This window comes from Dermacentor andersoni, chromosome 1, assembly GCF_023375885.2.
Source record: "Dermacentor andersoni chromosome 1, qqDerAnde1_hic_scaffold, whole genome shotgun sequence".
In the NCBI taxonomy this organism is placed as follows: Eukaryota; Metazoa; Arthropoda; class Arachnida; order Ixodida; family Ixodidae; genus Dermacentor; species Dermacentor andersoni.
In genome coordinates, this window is record NC_092814.1 from 136,353,102 (window position 1) to 136,376,125 (window position 23,024).

Below are 23,024 nucleotides of genomic sequence, written 5' to 3' on the forward strand. Positions count from 1 at the left end.
AGTTGCTAGTGCGTCGAAAGATATGTTAGTTTGCATTGATTGGCTTTCGTTGACGCAAGACAATACAGCCTTGAATTTGGTTGTAAGGAATTCCTCACGAACTTACCTTTCGTATACAAAGTGAAATCAAATTTTCATATAACGTTGGTAAGTTTATAAAAAAAAGTGGCTGTGAATGTTAGCGTGCTTGGAAAGAGGGCTGTGTGGAAGGCTTGTGGCATGCGATTATTGAAACGCAGTCTGAAAGGAGTTTACATCTGTACAATGCATTGATGCTTATATACCGAGCATACCAGCATTGTGCACATACACAGCGTTACCTTTGGCACAATCAGCCATCTTTTATCCTATAACAAAAATTTCATGCTGCGAACTTTGTTGTAAGTGTAGCGGTCATTTGGGTGCAACCTGGCAATGGTGCTTACGACAACGATAGCAACCACTGTTAAATAAGGGTGTTATTATTTAGGACGTTGTTTACTTGATCACTATATGTCTTTCTTTAGTTTCGTCTTTGTGGTCTGTCATCTTGCTGTTTCTTTCTGCTTTACTTCCCTTCTGCTGATCTTCAAGATCTTTGTCTGTCCGCTTCTTGCCGTGGTGGCTTAATTGCTTTGGAGTTGCGCTGCTAAGCACGACAGCGCGGGATGTAATCCTGGTCGCGGCGACAGCATTTCCATGGGGGTGAAATGCAAAAGCGCCCGTGCGCCCCACATTAGTGCATGTTAAAGAGCCCCAGGTGGTCGAAATTAAGCCAGAGTCCCCCACTACGGCGTGCCTCATAGTCATATCGTGGTTTTGGCACGTAAAACGCGGAATTTTGTCCCGTCCTTTTGAAAGAGTAGCCAGGCTTTGGGCCCCTCTCGAAGGCAATTGCCAACATACTCCTTGCCTCTTTTCCTCTCTGTGTATTGTATGTGTGTTTTCATATAAAAAATAATAATGATAAGTCGTGTGAGTTACTTGTTGTTCAGTACGCTGCGCGTGGTGCTTTAGAAAAGATGTCCTTGGAGCAGTTATATATATATATATATATATATATATACATATATTATAACCAACATTAAGCAGTAGTCTTCCTTCACTAGCTAAGAAAATCATTTTTGTTATTTATTACTTCTATTTTAGTTTCTTCTACCTAGGGTAGACAACATTTCAAAACTAACTTTTGTCGTGTAGATACAATACGTCATAAGAAAGCTTTATTTGATAAGTATATTCAAAGTATATAAGCACGACGGTCACTACTCCCTATAAAAACGGAAGGCAAGACGACACAACAGGATTGCGCTGTTGCGTCCAGTGCCAAGGTGTGCGTCTCACTATATAATAAATGTGACAAAAGTCCAGTATACATGCGGCTTCACTCAGTATAGTGTTGAACTATGGCTGTCAGAATGAAAAAAAAAAAAGCTACTACTGAAGGTGAGACAGACACAGTTTGCAGCTGCAATGAAATTTTTCGCAAGGCTTTGCAATTATCAACGTTTTATTTTTATTATTATTAGTTATGGAAACATACAAACACACAAAGGAAACAGGGAGGGAGGAAGCTGACAACTGCCACCGAGAGGGGCCCAAAGCCTGCCTAATGCTGTCAGAGGGGGGAATGAAACGAGAAGAGAAGAAGATAGGAAAAATAGGAAAGAAAATAGGAAATAATCAATCTTTTAGTGTATGGAGAGAAATTCAACGTGAATTCCCTAATTCTGAGAGATATCAGACTTCTGTGCCGACTTCCTTGTCATTTTGATGCGTCTCTTGCGAATCTACATTGTGCGAACTTTTTCACTATGAGTTGAAAGCACCATGACAAACAGCTTGTAATGTGCAGAGTCGTCTCTGATTATTTCCGCAGTAGAACATGTCTTAGCTTGTTGCCACTATTTAATCCTGTATACTTTTATTGTGCCATCGTACATATAGCCACTCAAGGCGCGTTCGTGCAGTCACTGACGCTACCTTCGTGCTGTCCTGGTGTCGACAGCGTGTGCCCAGCCCGCGCGGGGAAGGGTAGAAGGTCTCCAGAGCCGCGCAGTATGTTTGGCTGAAAAAAACGACGAAGCGATGTGGGCGCACCGTCACGTTCTGCATGCAGCCGATTCCATCGGAGCCTGGGCAGCGTTCTGGGTTCCTTGGCTTGCATGAGCGGCGCGCGCACCCGCATTAGCGTTCGAACTAAAGATCTCTGTGCACGCCACGCCGTGGTGCATACGCTGGTCTGAGCGGAACGACTATATAGTAAACGTCAAGCTATATATATCTAAACCTTTTACATGGCGTTGGTGTTCCTTCGGTCTCACCTCGTGCACCATCGATGTGTGGCGACTATAATGCGCCCATTCCGCGCTAATCATTGTGCAAGCGTTGAAACACAGCTGGTTTCTGCCAAGGCGCTCTTTCTACTGCCCAGCAGCAGTTGTCTTGCGTGCTGCTTCGCGCCTAGTAGCCCCTGCGTATTGTTAGAACACCGTTGGGGGAGTTACAGCGCAACGCTAAACCTCGCGGCCACTTTGAATGTTTCGCATGCAGGCGTAACTGCCATTTTGTCCTCGCGCCGCTCGCTTGGGCCTTAAAAAGCAAGGCACTGCCCGTAGTGTAATCGTTCAAATCTTCTTTCGTGATTTCCCTGTTGCACTCTTTGCGAAACTCCATGGACGTTTTTGCTTACATCGTTTTCCGAGCGTATGAGAAAACTTTGGCGGCCACTCTTCTCGACATATCTTGAAGTTTCGCGACACTGCAGCGGTGCGAAAGAAGACCTGCGCTCTTTGCACAAGAGGAGAAAATTGAGAAGAGGAATTCTGCGAAATATTGGATGCTGTTATTTTAGGCCTTTTGCGTCGCCGTCGATGGACCCCAAGTAAGAGCACTTCATAGGTTGAATACACTGCCTGTACACTAAAAGAAAATATTTCACCAGTGCCGTTCACCGTTGACCATAAGGAATGGCGATAATCCAATTACGGTGCTTATCGCTATCACGAGTGGCGGCGCGTTCCCGAACACCGTCTAGCGAGTAAACGTACTTGCGTAAGGTAAGTATGGGCCTGGAGCTGCAGCTGGCGTCGCAAAAGACAGCAAGCAGGGGCCGTGACGTTGATAAGTGCGCTGCTAAGCACCAGGTCGCGGGAGCAAATCCCGGCCGCTGCGGCAGGTTTTCGATGGGGGCGAAATGCAAAAACGCCCGTGTCCCATGCATTAGGGGCTCAATAAAGATCACCTGGTGGTCGAAATCAATCCGGACTACTCTACTATGGCGTGCCTCATAACCAGATCGTGGCTTTGGCGCGTAAAACCCCAGAAATTAATTCATTCGTGGCCAAAGTGGCATAAGGTGGCGTACGTTATCCCGTCGGCACCCGGCATACGACAACCTTCTACAGGTAACCAAAGCCGCTTCAAGCTCCTGCACAAAGAAAACCATGGGTGTATTTGTATCTCGTACTTTAGGAACATTGTGTAGAGCCGCATCGTTAGTAACTATCGCACCAGCTGCATACACACAAAATTCGTCGGCGTCTATAATCGACGGCTTTGATTGAAGGCCAGTGCACAGAAAGGGTAACGTTGTTGTAGAGAGACTGCATGCTCTCCACAACAGACTGCATTTATTATGCATGCGCCTCGCTAGCCTAAGGTTGAGGACTGACTTTCTCTGGATCTCCTTTCAATTTGAAGTATGGCGCGAAGCAGCTTGAGTTCATCATCAAGTTCTTAACGGCTTGTTGCTATCTGAAACGAGTGTGTTGAAGCTTCCATTGCTTGCGATATAGCGTACTCTACTGATTGATTCAATCCGTTTTTACACGTCTTCGCGATAAGAAGCCGACAAGCTTGCTAATAAATTTGTTCAGAGGCATCTGAAGAACGGGTTTATTTGAGGGCCTTTATGATAAAATAAATTGAGATGGGGCTGCAGCCATCATTCTAAAACTTTCCTATCCAGTGTAAGAAGCCAAGTCCAAGCAGATGCTGTATGTTGAGCAATGGAGGTAAGTCGATCGAGTTGCTATTGCTTCAGACGCAAAACCCATGGTCTGAAGCAAATGATGCAATATGTGTACCCCTTGTATTTGTCTTCCCACTTCCCCAAAGCGGATGATGGCGAGTCAGCGATTATTATTCATGAGATAGGAGTCGTAGCTATGTTAGTTAACCTGCTGTGGTCGAACCCACTCGAGTGAGAAAAATAAGATGCTATGAACGGAGAAGCACTTCCTGATGCATGGACACCAGTATTGTTTACCTTTGTGAGACTGAACCACAAACATACGTGTTACATAGTTACAACACACGTGACGTGTCTTACTGTATACGACAGCACGCCGTTCGAAGGTTGGAGCATGAATCTTTATTGCTTCCGTCTCGGAGCGTATATATACGAAACAGAGAGGGGAAAGGGGAAAGGGAGAACATGGCAAGGATATCAAACGATAAACGCACGTGCCGTCAGCGCTTGCAAGGCAGTCTGATTGCGGCTGACGTCACTTTACAACAATACGTCAATTCTTTCTTAACACAAACGATGACTTTACTTCTTTTTGCGTATGTTGAAGACGTGAGTGATTCATAAGCAAACAATTTGATGGGGCTTGGTACGTGAGATTCACAGATGACCAGTGTGAGAAAACGATTGAGAAAAAATCATCAGTACCAGATGCAAAATTCTGTGGCTAAATTTGCGCCGGTTCTCTAGGAGACCGCAGTTGTAGCAGTGCGGGACAAGCCACATGCATCGCTGCGTTCCGTGCCTCTGCGTCGTTTGTTCTCTTAGAATTGAACAAGTTGGGTGGCGGCGGTGGTGGCAATAGTGGCTGGCAGTCAGGCGATCTGATTAGTGGTCTGGTGATCTGATGCAGTAGAACAGTGATGGTTCAGGGTTGGTGGCTGTGTTCTTAGGCTTCTGTCGGGGACCGGAGCGTAGTTATTGCTTTCTGACGATGTCAGCTGCCTCGCTCTGTTCCAAGTTACAATCTGTTCCAATATTATTCATTATATTTTTTTAATAGGCAGTTTTTTGAAGAAGCTTCATGGGATCCACGGCAGTTGTGACATTTCAGAATAGTTACTCGGCAGGATACTGCATATTGTGGCTCTGCGCAAGGAGGAAACCGCCGCGCTTTCGCAAACTCCACTCACATGACCAATTTTCTGGAATTTACGGCACTGAAGGGGTCTTCGAGTAAACAACAGAGTGACGAAAATGTCCGACCTTCATGCGGAAAGGTAAAGTGTCACCTCTGAAGACAACCTTTATGCAACGCGAGTTTTCCATGCAGGAGACCTGGATGACGTCATTATGGCCAGTAACATCAGTATCTGAAAGTCGCCATAAGAAATGGCAACGTCAACATTGCAGGTTACGTCAGTCATCATGGTTTGTTCGGTGGGATGGGGGCGTGGACCTTGATCCCACTGAGGTCCGTAAAATTGTGCAGGTCACTCCGAGTGGCAGTGTGTTCAACGTCAATGGCTACGACATTCTTGCGGATGGTGACTCGTATATGCTTTATTTCGTTACAGCACCAGCGTGTCGAGCCTTACTGAGATTGCCTGCAGGTTCAGGTGCCTCAAGTTCTCCGGAGGAGTTACCGGTGCAATTAAGATGGTGCAGTTTGTGAAAACATGGGCAGACTTCACTGCCTATGCATTTGAACGATGCGAAATTTTTAGAGATGGTCTTTCAGCCTTGCCGCTCAGAGCAGGAACGAAGTTGTGAGAGTCGAGACTGCTCACAGAACATCGTTCGTTCGACGCGCTGTCGGCATCTCTCGATCGGCTGCGCCGCTTCCTCACCTGCAGGTGTAAGGTGGCGGATGTCGGTAGGTTAGACAGTTGGGTCTATATCAAGCTTGACCAATTAAATTGCTGATGATCGCCTGAAGAACAAGACACAGAGATAAACAGAGGAGATGAAAGGCAGGGAAAACAGACGCACGTCCACATTGCTACACACTGGCGATAAGGCATATGCTGAAGAAAGAAAGACGGGATTCAGAGAGCAGAGTTTCACTCATATTTCAAGGTGCGCACCGAGCCTATAAATGGTCGCAGAGATCTGTCGACTTGAGGTACTGCAATAACGCAATTTTTTTTTGCTCTCTGTGCTATCGACGGGCGTGGCCATGGCCCAAGGATCTCCATTTCCGAAAGTGGTCTAGAGTCTAGAGTTTCATGCCGTGAGAACAGGTTCACTCTCGACGTAGTACCGGGTACAGAGACACCAAATGTGTTGAGTAGCTTCTGATGATACACAAGAGTCACACATGGCCGTATCTCATATTCCGATGTGAAACAAACAGTTCTTCGTAAATGCTGCCCTGAGCCAGAGGTTGAAGAACAATAAATACCTCCAAAAACTAGGACCTGGTAAACAAAGCGCTGTGCAAAAGGGACACTTTGTCATATTCGATGAATAGGTGCTTTAAAGTTTACTCTCCGCTATATGTGCTGCAAGTAGTACATACGCTATTGCAATTGAGAATTAACAGGCGTTTGTAAAAGCAACAGCTATTTGATGGCGACATAGTTATCTTCAGGTTCGAATACGACCGGGCAAGAGTTATAGTTTCATATAAGAGTTTATTCAAGCTATCAGCCGATATTCAAGCTGATACTCGAGGGAGAAGTGGAGTGGGTAGGCCTCGCAATTCCTAGAGCAGATAAATGGTGGTCCATTACAGTTACAAACTGGCTGCTAAGAGAAAGGAAGCGCTGTCTTGGACGACAGAAAATTAGGCGGGGTGATGAAATCAGGAAATTTGCAGGCACAACTTGGAATCAGCTAGCGCAAGTCAGGGGTAATTGGAGATCGCCGGGATAGACTTTCGTCCTGGAATTGACATGAAAATGGGCTGAAGAAGTAGTGCAACATGTTTATTCATGCGGAGCCTTAACGCACTGTTGAGCCGCAGTTCGCTTCGTGCTGCGAGGCCACATTCTCATGTTTACAAAATGTGTGCCGCAACTTGGATACCACTACGTACACCATGGCTTCCTACTACATGTGCAGTGACGGCTACATGTGCAGTGACGGAAGTGCCCGAGTGTAGCAAGGTCTACGACCTAGACCGATTTGATCTGGAACCAGCTCGAATATTGGAATCGTTATGTGCTTTGCCTGTGGTGCTGAGCATTGTTCTGACATGCACTTGAGCGTGTGTTTTCATGAAGCTGGTAAATTATGAAAACGTTGGCGCTCATCATTGTGGCGATGTTGACTGATTAGCCTTGACTTCTATGAGGTGCCACATGGGCTATGACAGACAGCGTGGTTATGGGCAACAGGCCTTGACGTCAACAACCTGTAATTTATTACCGGGCTCCAGAATTACAGTATACGGGCCTTTCTGTACTTACCCTCCGTCAAAGTGCGGTCACCTGAACCTACAAAATGAACTCTTGACTTGGCGCAAGACACCATCGTGTTTTATCAGCTGAGGAGAAGCGAAGGAGAAGCGATGAACACTGATATACGACGAATGCTACGTAGTGAAGTTTTCTGGCATAAATTTGGCAATGCCGTTAGCCAATACTTATTTCTGCATTTGTATTTCATATCTGCTTTCATAGCCCTCTGTGACTTCGACGGGAATCCTGTGCGAAGGGCCAGCGCGCAAGTTGCCGCGTACTTTGTCGTCGGTTAGCGCTTGACGACATCGTCGATAAGTCTCTTAGACGGTACCAGCTGCCGAGGGAACAGATATTGAGCCTATGCACCGCATTTGAACCGCACCTGCAAGCAGGTGAAGTGCGATCACATACTATCCCGATGGACGTGCGAGAGAGAGACAGAAAGCTGTTTATAAAAAAAAATACGACAGAGTGATTAGCAAGCGCATTTCCCCTACGTGTTATTCTTTTGGGAATGGGATAAAGGAGAAGGCTCTAAATAAAGGTGGGCATAAAAAAAAACAAAAAAAAAGAAAACAGAAAAGTGCATGTCTTGTGATGTTATCAGAAGCAGATTGAGTATCCAAGACGGCGAAAGTAAGTAATCTAGTTAAAACTTGACGCTTACCGCAAAATAAAATGAAATCGGTCTTGATGAGGTGATGTGTGTGGTTCATAGTTTAGATGGATGTGTCGGTACTGTTGGCCTTGCCTTGAATCAATAAGAACTATATATTATGCAGTTTCTTTTCTTGTACGTAATTATTATTGACATAAAGATATTCAGTCGTTTTGTAATATAATGCAGGTGGTGGTGGTGGGGAGAGAAAGAGAATGATAAATGAAAGGAAGGGAGGTTAAGCAGAACTGCGCCCGGTTGGCTACAGTACACTAGGGGAAGGGGAAAGGAGAGAGAAAGATTAAGAGATCAAGAGAAAGTCCACTGTGGATATCGCCAGCGTGAGAAGGTTTTCTTGTCTATATACACTGACGGTCACTCAGTCCGGATCACAGACGGTCGCTCAATCCGGTAGCCTTCAAATATCGCAGCAGTGCTTTTGCGGCATTTTGTAGTTGCGATATGCGAGGCCACGGTCTCGAGAGTTTGTTCAAGGTGAACAGTTTTCTATTTGATTTAGCGTTGTGAAGAAGTCATGTCTTTCATTTTCAAACGGTGGGCAGGAGCACAATATGTGTTCTATAGTCCTGCAGCAACTCGGCTTCAATTACCACGTCCAACATGGTCAGAAATAGACCATCCCACCCGATATGAGCAACACGCTGATCGCCGCCCCTACCCCTCGAAACATGCACCCGGACATAACGGGGGCCGACGCTAGGCCCATGCCAAGGCACTATTGCGCTCCTTTGGTGCGAAGAGGACTACGCGCTTTGTAGACGAGGCAGAATTCACACAAGAACACCGGTTCGCAGCGGTAGTCGTAGACGTTAAATTTCGGCTTACGCACGCATGTGGTGTCGGCACGGAATACCCAGAAAGTGTGGAAGAGGTTGCGATTGCGCTTGTGATTACCGACCCCCTCTACGAGGTAGTTCTTTTCTTAGTGACTAACAATCCTCAGTTTGTAACTACGCGTGGGGGCGCAGTTCCTCCGAAGCTCTCCAGATCCTAAGGAAAGCTGGTCGACAGCACTTCGACAGCACCGCGATCATGTGGCTCTCAGCGCACGTTGCCACCCCCGCCAACGAGGGCCCTCCTAACTTGAACGAGGTAGCACACCGCTCTGCCCAAGAAATGACCCACTGTTCGGACCTCCTGGTGCGAAACACGCAAGAACGCTTAGTCAGATACAATGACATCACCAAGCACTACCATTTAGCCAGGCGGATATTGCCCCACTTCACCCCAAACTGAAACGTCGCCAGGCAATCGTCTGGCGACAACTGCAGACACACAAGTTCCCCACTCCGGTACGATTGCGGCACATTATACCCGCGCAATACTCGAGTGCTCTTCGCACGCTATATCAGGCAACTAGAGCGACGCTCTCGCACGTGTTGTGGGAGTGTCCTGTCATAGCAGCTAAAATGGCAGTAGCTCTGGAGGCTCGTGCGTCCAAGTGGGCCGCCGCTCTGCGCAGCTCCAACTTCAAGACACAAGAGTGGGCAGTCCAGCTGGCTTGAGAGGCAGCGACGAGGCAAGGCCTCGAAGCCGCCTCATGGGAGATGTGAGCCCGAGTCATTAAACTTTGCCGGATTTTCTATAAAGTTCCCACCATCCATCCGCTACACCGCAGTCCTCAGGGCCCTAATCTGCGCACTATGCCACGGATCCCAATTACAGTTTGGCCCAAACATAAAAGAATACTACCAATTAAAAGTTCAGAAGGAACCTTACATCGTCTTTGAATGGCTACAGAGTCGCTGCAGTTTTAGTGAAAATGAAGAGTGACCGATAGACGATCTTCACGTGACGACAAATGTGTCTCTATGGGTGTGGGGTTTGTCCTCAAGCCCGCGAGCTTGCATTCGCCCAGTGGAAATCGGCCACTTAAATTGCCGGTGTGTCTCTTTGTTAACTACCAACCTACAACTTCACCTTATATACCGATTACTATGGCATTACTTAACTATGTTCCGTAGTAGTAATTGTACAGTAGTACAATAGTAATACATACTATATTACAAGTAATATAGTAATAAGCATTTTTGAAAGTGTTCAATGCAATGATGCTTCGTGTACCAGATACGCAGGAGTGGCAATATTAAATGTGTACTCCTTTGTAGGCGTGCTTTGTCTAACAGCCGTGCATGTGAACTTTGTGTTTGAAGAAAGGAGATCGCGCGCTTTTTCTGTTAGCGCCGGCGCTTTAGTGGGCCAAAAACTGCGCTCTCTGCCACTCTAGGTACACTCAACGCTCGTCCCTTAAAGAGAAACAAAATTCTTGGACTTTGGTAACAACCAGCGTCGGCCCAATATGACTTTGAACGTACTCCTGTGATTTTACTGTGCTGAATTACTATGAAGCAGGAAACCGAGTCGCCTTTTCCGTGAGTCAGTGTGCCCGTCATGTCACCAGGTTATGGCGCTGATATTGCACGTGACGTGTCAGTGAGAAAGCCAGGCTGGTAGGCAGAGCTGTCTAGTCTGCAGTAGTAAAGCAGCAGTACCCCTATATAAGAGAGATGTTTGTATGCGTTGATGAAACTGAAACAGATCTCTCGCATCGGCACACCAATTCTGAGAAGGGCTAAGCGCGCCTTACTGCTGAGATGGAAAGAATGAGAGCGTATCACACATGAAAGCGCTGCATAAAACATGCGTGTCATCGAGACTTGTTGTAGGAGTACACGGAATGAAAAATCGGGTTCAATAGAGAGAGGACCTATGGTTTGAAGACATAGTTACTCAGGCAGCACCTAGTGAGTGGTTGAGGGATGGAGGTGGCACAGTGGTCGTATAAAGTATGCTTGAGGAGCTGCGTCGAAAATTCTTGTGTTTAGCGCAGTACTTGACCCTGTGCCGTCGTCAGTTTGCGGACTTTTGAAAACAACCAATCGGCGCAACTGACGGGATGTTGCCAGAGACCTCACATCGTACGTGTGATGATTTTCTTCTTTTGATAATAATGTTGCACTCTGCGACGAAGCTGTGCGACCTTGTCGCGCCTACAATGAGATGACAGCAACAAGAAATGATCATCATGATGTCGTAATAGCTACTATTAAGAAGCTCATTTCAGAATAGCTATTAGTTATGTGTTGAGGTCGCAACATTATTTACTTTTAATATCAAAGTCAGCGCCAGAGCTGTGTAATCATAATCCGTCATCAACGATAAATAGCCATCCTGATATCATGACGACGGTAAAATTCTGCCAACTGTGCCATTAAAATATTTTGGCGTGGTAGTTACTGCAGTGAACATGTGGTGGCTGGAGAAGACGTACAGAGAGAAGAGTGCTAATGAAAGTTTTCTTTACATATACAACAAGAAAAGCACATACGAAGAGCACGTAAGAATTCATACTGTAATCTATGGCGCATACTACACAAACTACGGGTCAGCTGTATTTCTTTTTTTCCCGTTATTTATCGTAAATGGACTCGCGGGCATTAAGTAAAAAAGGGGCAAGGGGAGGAGGAGGCGTGGACAATGAAGAACCACTCAGGATACTGATTACTAATATATGACCCCTGCTTCTAAATAAAGAGCTCAGGATTTTTCTTCAAAGAGCAATGTTAAGATGTATAACACCATGTTAAATCATTCCATCATCTAATGAACACACCAAGAAGAAAAACATGGAAATCAAGATAAAAGCGACTATATTCTTATTAGTGATTAACCCAAAATAATATAATATTTGATTGCTCAAACAATTTGTCGTCGCTTGTTGTCTCAGCCACGGACCTGGGAAGGGGTACTGACATCACACTGCAGCACAAAACGAAAACAGTCAGTGATAGTAAAATATACCAAACACTCAAAGACCTCCCAAAGGCAAGCGAAGCGAAACATGAAATGGCATTCCAGTGGATACCAGGGCATTGTAACATTCCTGGAAACACTGCATCCGATGAAGCAGCACGACAAGCACACCTCAAAGATGACGTGGTTCCGCTCCCGATATGAAAAAATGAATAACGCTGCATTATAAGGACAACGTCTATAAAAATGTGTAGAAATTCGCGGTTTGATCAGAATTCTAAGCGCTCGGATTTATATCATACTGATCCGTTTATTGATTCAAATTTTCATTCTCTTTAGACAAAAATATGGAAACCCTTATTCATCTATTAAGGCTAGGCACTGCCTACACAAAACAATTCTTACACAGAGTTGGCCGTGCGGAAACCCCCGAATGTGATTGTGGATTTGTAGATGAAGATATGTAACACCTCCTTCTAGATTGCCTACATCACGACACACCAAGACGCCGACTTAAATCAGCCCTAATTACATTAGACCGCAGACCTTTTAGGTTAAAGAAACTTTTGGGTCTTTGAAGGGAAGAAGACGAAATTCTTCTCTTGTGGAACACATCTCGGCCGTCTCTGTGCTTTTCTGGACTTCTCACTGCACTTGTGGGGTCTACCGCCCCCTACATCGTGGTGATGGATGTACAACACCCCGAGGACCCTCCCGGTTCCCGTTCAGCCGCGGACATCGGTTCAAGGAAGCGAGGAAATACATCGAGTGATAGCGAGGACACAGAGCTGTACTCCGCATCAGGCGACGAGTCCTCGGAAGACAGCTTTCGACTTGTGTAGTACCGCAAGGCCAAACGAAGAATTCTCAACGCATCTTCGGCGTCCAGCTTGAACACCGTGAAAACAGGACCTAAACGATGGCCTTACTCCATCCTCTTTGTGCCACAGAACGCTACTGATAACCTGCTCGTCCTCAACAGGCAAGCACTCTCCGTGTATCTAGAAAACACCGTGCCGAAAAAGATCAATGATGTCCGGATAAAGACTAGGCGAAACATCCTGGTAATCGATGTGATGAACCCGAGCGCGCTGAACGTACTACAACATGTAACGCAGCTGGGTAACATGAAGGTCTGCTCCATCGTGCCAGCGAATGGCGCCAGAATAACAGGAGTCATCTATTACATTGACAACGAACTACCTAACGCAGACCTCCCAGTTCCCATAAAACCAACAAGTGAACATAACGTCATTGTGCATGTTGGTCGCTTCGGCAACACACGTTATGCGAGGATTACGTTCAAAGGTGACTGCTTTCCATCCTACGTGAAGGTTGGCCACTTTCGCCACCAGGTTCGACCATTTATTCCAAGACCAATGCAATGCTTCAATTGCCAGAAGATTGGCCATGTGAAGGGTGTTTGCAGAAATTCCGCCGTTTGCCCTCGATGCGCCGAACCCCACTCAGAAGATAACTGCAGCGCAACCATGTTGAAGTGTCCTAACTGTCATGGTGATCGCTGCGCCTCTTCCAAAGACTGTCCGCAGATCAAGAAAGAGATCACCATTCTTAAACAAACGGTGAAAGACAACTGTACTTACAAAGAGGCCGCTGTGATAGTGCAGCGAAGACGACGTCACCGTCGAAGGACTTCACGACGGAAAATATCAACTTTTCAAGAAAAGTCCACTTAAAGCCCCTTAATCTCCCAAAGTAGCGCCATTCACTTCCCTCCTCCTCCTCTCGGCGCGGCCTCGACGGTGGCGCCGCCGGTGGTGGGCCTGCCGTAGCAGACCACGGCTAACACGCTACAGGAAGAAATCCGCGGAAAAGCTTGTTCGAGCCCTGCGGAGCGGTTTTCTCAATACAGATGTTGCTTCGTCAGTCGGTAACTGGCCTTGAAAATGTCGTGTTGGAATTGTGGAAGAAATAGAGAAAAGGACTATTATTCAAGCCATATTTAAGGCGTAAAGTGCGCGCACGTTGAGAGTTCGTGTTGCTGAAACACGACGCAAGCACGCGGTGTGCTCAAACACGCGCGTAATTACCAAAGTTTCAGGTTTTGACAGCGTGAAAGTATGCGTACGTGGTTTCGTAGGTTCATTTACGTACCTGCAGGGTACTTTTGTTCGGCCGGCGAATGAGAGATTCCGACCGTCTGCGGTCAGCGATGCCTGGCAATAGGGCCGCTTTTTTCACTGCGGGGTGCTTTGGTAATCGTGACGATAGATTGTTTCTTTTTTTTAGGAGTACTGCTCCAGGAGGGCACATGTAACGGCTAACGGAGGCTTCTGAAGAGCACGTGACATTACAATAAAGCAGGCGGCGCAGGGAGCGTTCGCATACAAAATCGGCTGTCCGCTATAGCGGACAGCCTATCTTATACTCCCTTGGCATGCACAGGCTTTGCGGAGCCCCATCCAGCCCTGGTTCTAGCTTTGGTGCTCCCGTTGCAGCTTTGGTGCCCTGGAGGCGCCGTGAATAGTACGAAATAATGACACGTTGTTAAAACTAGTAAATAAAATATATTGAAGAAATACAATCGCGCTGAGGCACCAACTTCTAAAGCAGCGCTAGCGCGCCCGCGCGAGAATTATGAAACGCCAACGAGGAATTTACCGGCCCATCTACGACTCTACGATCAAAGTGCACGTTAAACATCCCCTGGTGACCTAGATAAAGTTATCGGGAGCCATGCACTACGACCGCCATCAGAGCTTTAGTCGCTTCGGGACGTTAAAAACGTTAATCACCACAAACCAAATCAATATATGCCGGCGTACATTCGAAGCTAAAAGACTGCATCCATAAGTGGTAGTGAGCCTTGCAAAAGCATCGAGAATGTGCTAACTTCTGGTGGAGCTCAAAACACACCCATTATAAAGTCGCTTCTATGTCACAGGCCAGCTGCAGATGCGTGCACTTTCACCACAAGACGGAACTACATGAAACAAAGAGAGCACATTCGAAAAAGAAAAGTCAACTTCAACGCGCTAAAAACCACGCAGAGCATGAACACTTACACTTTTTCGAAGCGGAAGGTGTCTACCAGGCTCAAAACAAGAGGTAGTGAGGAGCCGTGGCACTTACTTCACGAAGCCGTGCGTTCTTTGCCACTTCCTCGAAGTCAACCCGCCCGATCCTGTGAATCCACACTTTTCTTTTTGCGTTGCGCCCGCCGGATGGCAAAGCAAAAAGCTTTTTGCCATCGCTGTGTCTGGTGCGGCAACCGAAGGCGCAGCAGCACGGCATCGCAATTAAGTTCTCAGCCCTAACACATTCTATTACGCTAACGCACTCTGTCAGTCCGCCTGCCGTACTTTCGTCGCGCAGGCCCAACAACAGAGGTCGGAGCGCGCTGGAAAGAAAAAATATACAAAAGCGCGGCGCCTGCTTCCACGTGACACAGATTGGCTAATGGGGGAGCGGGGGAGGCTGGGGAGACCAGAGGCGTGGAGGAGGAAGCGCCAGGGTGAGCGGGGTGGTGGAAACATCTAAGAATGGCGCTACTTTTGAAAAAATGAGGGGTTTTAAGTCCACTCGTCAAGCAGCGCCATCAGCGGAAGTTTCCAGCACTCCAAACACCGATGTTGGAAGGGAGAAAACTGCCAGGTCTCTCTCTACAAAGGAATCGCCGCCACTTCCGCGTTCACGACCGGCAGAAGAGCCGCAGAAGAAGCCGCCTCCAGTACAGCAAGGTACTGTATCCGAGCAGTCGCGGAAAACAGATGAGCAAGTGATAGCTCTTATTAGGCCTTTAATGAATGCCATTTGCGTGTTGCTAAACAACTTGCACACACCGTATGCCAAAAGTGCGCTTCAAGTGCTGGACGCTCTGAGTCCGGTGCTGGCAACTCTTGAGTAGATCATGGCTTCCCAGCCACTATCTTTCAGGGATGAGGTCCGGCAAGCAGCTATTTTTCAGTGGAATGCCCGCGGACTCAGATCGCGCATTTCGGATTTCTGTCGCTTCGTATATGCGAATATGTTTCCCATTATCGTCATTTGCGAGCCGAACATATCGAACACGATCAGGCTTTCTGGATATGAATCGTTTATGTCGTCAACTGTTGGTGAAAACAGTAAGGTTTTGGTGTTTATTCGCCGTGACCTCACTTACATTCATCAGCCTGTGCCACCTAATGACGATAATAAATATATATGCCTAAAAGTAAGGAAAAAGAATTTGACATTTACTTTTGTGGGGCTTACCTATCTCCGTCAAGTCGATTTGATCACAAAAAACTACGATACATCCTCTCTTCAACTCCCAATCCCTGGGTCATTATTAGAGATTTCAACGTCGATCATACACTCTGGGGAAGTTCGAATATCAACGCGAGAGGCAGAACTCTGGTATCGTTCGCCTCCAGTAATGAACTTAAGCTGCTGAATGAAGGAAGTCCTACGTTTCTACGTGGCTCCACATACAGCAGTTGTCTTGACTTGGCTTTTGTCTCACGAAGCCTTGTCAGACGTGCCTGGTGGTTTGCGGACATAGAGACGCACGGAAGCGACCAAGATTAGGGGATTGTCGCTTTCCAAAATACGGGATACGATCCAAAGAGTGGACTGGTATAAATTTCAGCCCATCATGGAAGAACACTGTGACGCCAATCCATCTTTCGACTTGGAAGAGGCAAACACGAGCGCGGTGCAAGACACTATTCGTGCTCTCACATGCTCTTCGAAACTGACGGAATTTGATGTGGAACTAGAACGACTTCGAGCAATCCGACGACGTGCCGAACGAAGACACTGACGTACGAAGACAATGGAGGATTTGCGAACCGCCAGACGCACGCAAAAAAAAAAATATATGCATACAGCGCCGGTTAGACAAGCTCGAATAGCAACGTTGGACTGCAGTCCTGTGAGTCGCTAGATCCACGCAAGCTTTATCGCAACTATGGAGAACGGTGCGCGGTCTCCGGACACTCCCCGTACAGCGGTACGCATTTAAGGCTCTTGCCCTCTCTCAAAAGAGATCGGAGATTGACGTGGCAGAAGATTTCTGCGCCAGATTATCCGGCCAACTCACAGCTACCAACATTCCATTGCCTTCAAGTAGCTATCCGCCACCACTGATCACCGTATGGACCTACCATTCTCAATGCACGAACTTAAGGCAGCATTAGCTTTGTGTGGCCGTACATCAGCACCAGGACCTGATGGAATTTCCTACCGAGCTCTGTGTCACCTGGGGGAGCGAGCGAGAGGTGTTCTTCTTGAGTTGTAGAATGAATCTTGAAGAGAGGGCACGCTACCAACAAGCTGGAAGACAAGTCGCCTTGTTTCACTGCTGAAGCCTGGCAAGCCGCCGTTGGAACTCTCATCATATCGCCCGATCACTTTTGCAAGCTATGTGGGCAAAGTAATGGAGAGGATTATCCTAAGACGCCTGGAGTGGTACGTGGAGTACCACAACACCTACCCGGATGTCATGGCGGGCTTTCGACGTGGTCGATCATCGATCAACGTCGTCGACCTGGTCACATACATTCAGCATGAGAAATGCCGTAAGCGTCTCTGCGCTTCTTTATTCCTCGACGTCAAAGGGGCCTATGACAACGTTACGCATGAAGCCATGTTACGCATGAAGCCAACGTTACCGAGCTATCTCTCCATGCGATCCTTCTTTGTAAGCACCGAGGAAGGTCATACTTCTCTGCATTATAGGTACAGCGGCGTCCCTCAGCGCGGTGTACTTAGCCTTGTGTTATTTAATCTAACCCTAATTGCTCTCCTTGAGCACGCGTCAACCACAGTCAGGCTATCAATGTACGCGGATGACATCTGCATATGGACGTCTGCAGTAACACGCCTACAGTTGTGAGCGAGAATTCAGAGAGCCGTCACCCAAACTGCTATCTACCTCCGCAATCGAGGCCTGGAAATTTCCTCTGAGAAATTCGCACTAGTGCCATTTACGCGCAAACCCATGACAAACTACAGCGTAATGATAAATGGCCAAATAATACCACGTGTTTGATCGTACAAGTTTATACGAGTCATAATCGACAGGGACTTGTCATGGAGTCCTCACATATCATACGTGAAAAAACGGTTGACAGACATCTGCCACCTGTTCAAGTTTTTCACTGGCAAGACCTGGGGAATGTCGACAAGTGCCATGTTACAACTGTACAGGGTGCTTTTTCTCGACTTTCTGCGATACCGCTTGCCAGCAATAACCAACGCGAGTAAAACGAATCTACGCACAATACAACGTCTTCAGGCTCAAGCACTCCGGATTTGTCTAGGCCTGCCGCCGAGTGCTTCAACCGTGGCTATGATATCAATCGATAGAGACCACTTTGTCAAGACCCACATTGAAATTGAAGTGCTCAGGACCCATATAAGGACCCACTCCGGCTGCGAGACCTTCGATTCCTCCATGGTGCCTCGCTCAGCCAAAAATCAACTTCACAATACGTGGCGTCACAAAAAAAAAAGCTGATCTATCATCACCAGCACTTAAACAACTCACGCTACTATTTTTGTACGAGAACTACCACGACTCTACGCATATCTACACTGATGGATCTGTCCTGCCAAACAGCTCCGCGGCGGCAGTCGTGATACCAGCGACAGTCACAACAATCACATTTAAGACGACTCACGCCACAACATCGACGGCAGCAGAGCTCGCAGCACTCTTTACTGCCCTTCATTACATTGGTCATGAACCGCCACAAAAGTGGACGGTATTCTGCGATTCGAAGGCGGCACTGCAGTCTCTACTGTCACCTTTACGATGCGGACGGCACGAACAGCTAACATTTCACATTACAGAGACGTTACATCATATAAGTTACGCAGGCCATGAAATTACCTTCCAGTGGTTTCCAAGTCACTGCGGGATTATCGACAATTAACGGGCCGGTCAAGCTGCCCGCTCAGCCCATATTGAGGAGCACCACGTAGCAATTACACTTTCTAGAACTGACGCAGCACGGAAGCTCCGCCTGCTTGCTCGGCAGTGCACCACGTCGCAATGGAATGAGTCACATTTAATAAATACTCGACTGTACTGCCTTGATCCCACATTAAGTCTTCGAGCGCCATCACAGCTTCGCCGTGGAGACGCCACGCTTTTGTATCGACTGCGGTTGGGCGTTGCCTTTACCAAAGCCTATGCATTCCGCATAGGGATGACCGACACCGCAACCTGTGAGCACTGCGGCCATGAAGAATCGATTGACCATATTTTGTGCGCTTGCCCGCAGTACAATCCACAGAGGGAATGTCAGCTGGACGACCAACCGCTATCATAAAAAAGAATTTTACACCATCGAAAGGACCTAACGTCACAGAAGGAGGCCGTACAAGTACTATTGCGCTTTTTGCGGTCTACCGGTCTCTGTGAACGTCTTTAACTGGAACCGCTTTTGTGCGTGTGTCTCCGTGTGTGCGGGTTTTTTTTAACGCTTTCTTCTCTGCCCTCTTTCTCACCCCTATTTCCCATCCCCAGTGTAGAGTAGCAAACCGTAGACTAATATCTGGTTAAAATCCCTGCCTTTCCTCTTCATCTCTCTCTCTCTCTATCTCTCTCTTGGGTCCTTGGCGAACAACGTCCTGGCAGAAGAACGCTTTAAAAGCACTGAAGACTTTTCTTAGAGACAGAGGCATTGTTGGCCGTTATTAACGCTTTTATTGTTCCTTTTATTTCACTGTCGCTGTATATATCTATGTGTTTGTGGATTATGTTACGTTGACTGTTCTGTTATGAATATATGTGTTAATGCGTTTACACGATGTATCTACCACCCGCTGACAAGAGACAGTGTTATTAGGCGGCACTATCATTTGCATTATTGAGAGTTTCTTCTACATAACTATGGAGACATTTAATTTGTATATTGTATGTACCATGTGTTTGTTACGTCGGAGTGTTACTGTGAAAACGTTGCGTGACAAGTCCTGGTGCTTGTGTGAAAAGGTTATTTTATATGTCATCTTGAACCCTGTATGCTGTAAGATGAAATAATTCAAGGCTAAGGCGTAGCCGGTGCCTTAAATTGTGCTTTAACATCTCCTTATATCATATCAATAAAAAAAACTGGGTTTCCATTCAGTTACTGCTAAGTAACTCAATGAAATAAAAACCTTATAAGATCAGTGCGTGCATGTGCGGGTTCAGCTTTGTATTTGTGGTGATTGCGTTGAAATATTATGGCAAAGCTTTTTTTTTTCCTACGTTCGCGGCGCTTCGCATGCGTTGGAAGATTGGTGGCTGGGTTTCTATAGCATAGCACATGCCATATACTAGAAGTGTAGGTGCGCCTGAAAATAGTTGAGGGCCAGCACTAGGTCGTTCTGAATTATAAATTTACGTGTCTTTGTGGGATTTGAGCTAAGACCTTCAGCACCGCAACCCAAGTCTGTACCCATAAGGCCACAAAACGCATGAACTGCACAATGTCTTACCAGTCCATGCATCGTGCAAGGTAGCTTTAGGGAAGCTTAGCGAGTGTGTCGCGTTTAATAGTAAAAATTTACTTATAAGCAAGAGAGAGTGACAGTTCCCCCATCATTCCTCGTGGCATGCTTTTAGGCATTATGCCACATTGCATCGCATTCGGGGTCGGCCAAGGTCGGCGGCAAAAAGGACGCGTTTGTCGTTGCCTGTCGGGTGACACTACTATATATACATGACAAAACCGAGACACGCGTTCGCGCCCAGTTTCTCGCACCAGCGCGTGTCTCATTTCGTGCCTGCACCGGACTCTGAGGTGAAGCCACGCAACAGGCGCACAAAACGACATCCCCATCACGTAGACGAGAAAGAACGGACAAGCGTGTTATGGTACAAAACAGTAAACAGGTACGCTTGCCTTGAGGGTTGATTTAGATGATTCCTGAACATTTCTCTAATTATCGCTAGCTTTAATAAACCTACGGTGTACGTTCTAGGGTTGTGATGCAAATAACAGGGCATTTCTGCTGTGTCTTCTTGCGCTCAGTCCATTTTGCGGCGCTTCATGAACACAGGCTGGAGACCATCCCTTATGTTTTAGGTTCAACCGCAGATATCGGCGCTGACCTTGCTGGCGTGCTGCCTCGCGCTGGCTTCGAGCCATGCCGGTATGGAGCATGGCGCAGGACAGCACGTGTACGCGGGCGGCGAGGACTACCCGCACGGATTCGTGGTGCGCACCATCCACGAGGGCGAGGACCGGCACGGCGATCGGGGCCGGGGCTACGGTCACGGCCACCGTGACTACGTGAACGAGCCGGAGTATGTGGTGCGGAGCCCGTACGGCGCCCTTCTTCAGCAGTCTGAGTCGCAGCACATGTACGCCACCGGTGCAGCGCTGAGCCTTGGAGGCGCCTTGGGCCACGAGCACGCAGCCTTCTTTCCCGGACACATGGGCGGTTACCTGATGGCGAGATGAAATGTCCAATCACTTGGCGCTGGACAAACTTGATGTAATGTGCTCGTTCCGTGTACCGGTATTGAGTTTTTAATTTATATTGCAAAGCACGGCATCAGCAAGTCCCCAGGGGCATGACCATTCCAGAGGGCGTATAGAAGCTGTTTTGACGTCGCCTATATCCTGCTATTAAAAGCGAAAGATTGTAGACCACAAGAAAATTTGTGCTGAGTAATGTTTTGAACAGTTGCTAAAATCTACATTCGCATCGAATGATAGTGGAATGCACAAAGGCACGCGCACCGTATATCGGTAGCATATGAAGGAACCTCAGATGGTCGTAAATGACTCGGAGGCCATTGTGCAGCTTCAGGATATAAAACACATAATATTTTTTTTGCCGAGTTTGTAATATAGTTGCTGTCAATTTCCCTTTCGAATTCTTGCTAAGTGTCATATTAATATGAAGTTCCTTCCTTTGGCAGTGTGAAGGTGCAAAAAACGATCAAAATATTCAGACGACTTCCTGAGAATAAAATTCCTTTATCCCGTAGTCGTACCCGTAACCAACGGCGCAGCATTTTGAGGGAGGTATACGGAAAAAATTAGCAGCAGTGGAGAAAATTTAGGGAAGTAGTTATTTAATTTGGGCATTGGGGTACCATTTCCAATTGGTAAACTTGCAACACTTATTGCTCAACGGGCCATCAAACGTGCAGCAGAATTTTTTACAACTCCGATTGCGTGTGATGCAAAACTGACCGCATATTTGTATTGCTTTCGCCCACAATTGCAGGTTGCTTCTTTAAGCAGCAACGGTACGCTGGCATCCGTCTACCCAGGAGCGCCTGCAACGTCGGTTCTTGAAGCAATGACTTAAACTACATGCCATAACGCACCCTCATATTTTGTAATATAGTATTCATCCACCATAACAAAACTTCTACTGTTGTTAATAAAGGTCCTGCATACGTTTTTTCCGTTATCATTTGTCGAATATGTCAAAGAGGCATGTGCGGTCACTGGATCTGGAAGTGGAAGGTTCGATCCGCGGCTTCTACATTTGCCCTTTGAGCGAAATTACGATTTAACGTCAAGCTCAATAAAGATTCCTTACGTTTGCGTTCCCGTTCGCTAAACTGAAATTCTTGAAGGGACGCACATCAAAACGCACTTCAATGGTGATTACGTAAGGCGACAAACACCATTTTAAACCTGTCTATCTTCTGCAGACCAATATCTGGGCTCTGGCGGCCTCACAAAAGTACGAAAGTATTTCTACCAAGGCGAAAATATGAGCCAAGTGGACGCGCCCTGGCGCGCGTTTTGTATGTTAAAACCGCCGTTACTCGTGAGGCGCGGCAAACTCAAGGAGCGCGGATGCGAGTTTTCACACGCCGGCAAGCGTACGTGTAGTTTGGCCTTCATGAAGGAAGAGGGCACACAATGTACACGCTGCGCGGGGTATTTGAAGATACAATGACATATCTGGAAAATGAACACTATATCAAAGAAAGTTGGATATATTTGCGCCGATATTTCACGCTTGTATTTTCTTGGTGTTGATCAAGACTCCTTTATGACTCCACTTTCACCTCATAATTCACTGAATATGGTTTCGGTAACGCTACTTCCTTGGGTCAGGTAGTCCTTGTTGATATTGGCCTTTGTTTTTTCAATAGCAGGACTTTGGCTGAGTGTTTAGTGTTGTGTAGCTGTCTCTGGGGAGGGGCATGTCACTGATGCTTCACAATGACAGTCTAGCTAATTGAAATCTCGGCAACTATGGATTCTAGGTTTGGGGTGACGCGGTCGCAAATGTTCGCAGCTGCAGCTGACCGTTCGATCATAGTGGC

The 23,024-nt window shown here is 47.0% G+C and overlaps 1 protein-coding gene across 2 annotated transcripts in view; it reads left to right on the forward strand.

The window, feature by feature from the left end:
• LOC126545969 (uncharacterized) overlaps positions 1-22,153 on the forward strand; it is a 36,057-nt gene extending 13,904 nt beyond the window's left edge. The window contains exons 2-3 of one of the 2 annotated variants that reach the window (XM_050194019.2): positions 20,824-21,223; positions 21,965-22,153. In XM_050194019.2, coding sequence (XP_050049976.1) covers positions 20,824-21,189 — 366 coding nt within the window. In that variant the 3' untranslated portion in view covers positions 21,190-21,223; positions 21,965-22,153. Of the gene's footprint in view, positions 1-20,811; positions 21,224-21,964 lie in introns of both variants that reach the window. The other variant, XM_055062077.2, reaches the window with a different exon arrangement.
• The last annotated feature ends 871 nt before the right edge of the window (positions 22,154-23,024 follow it).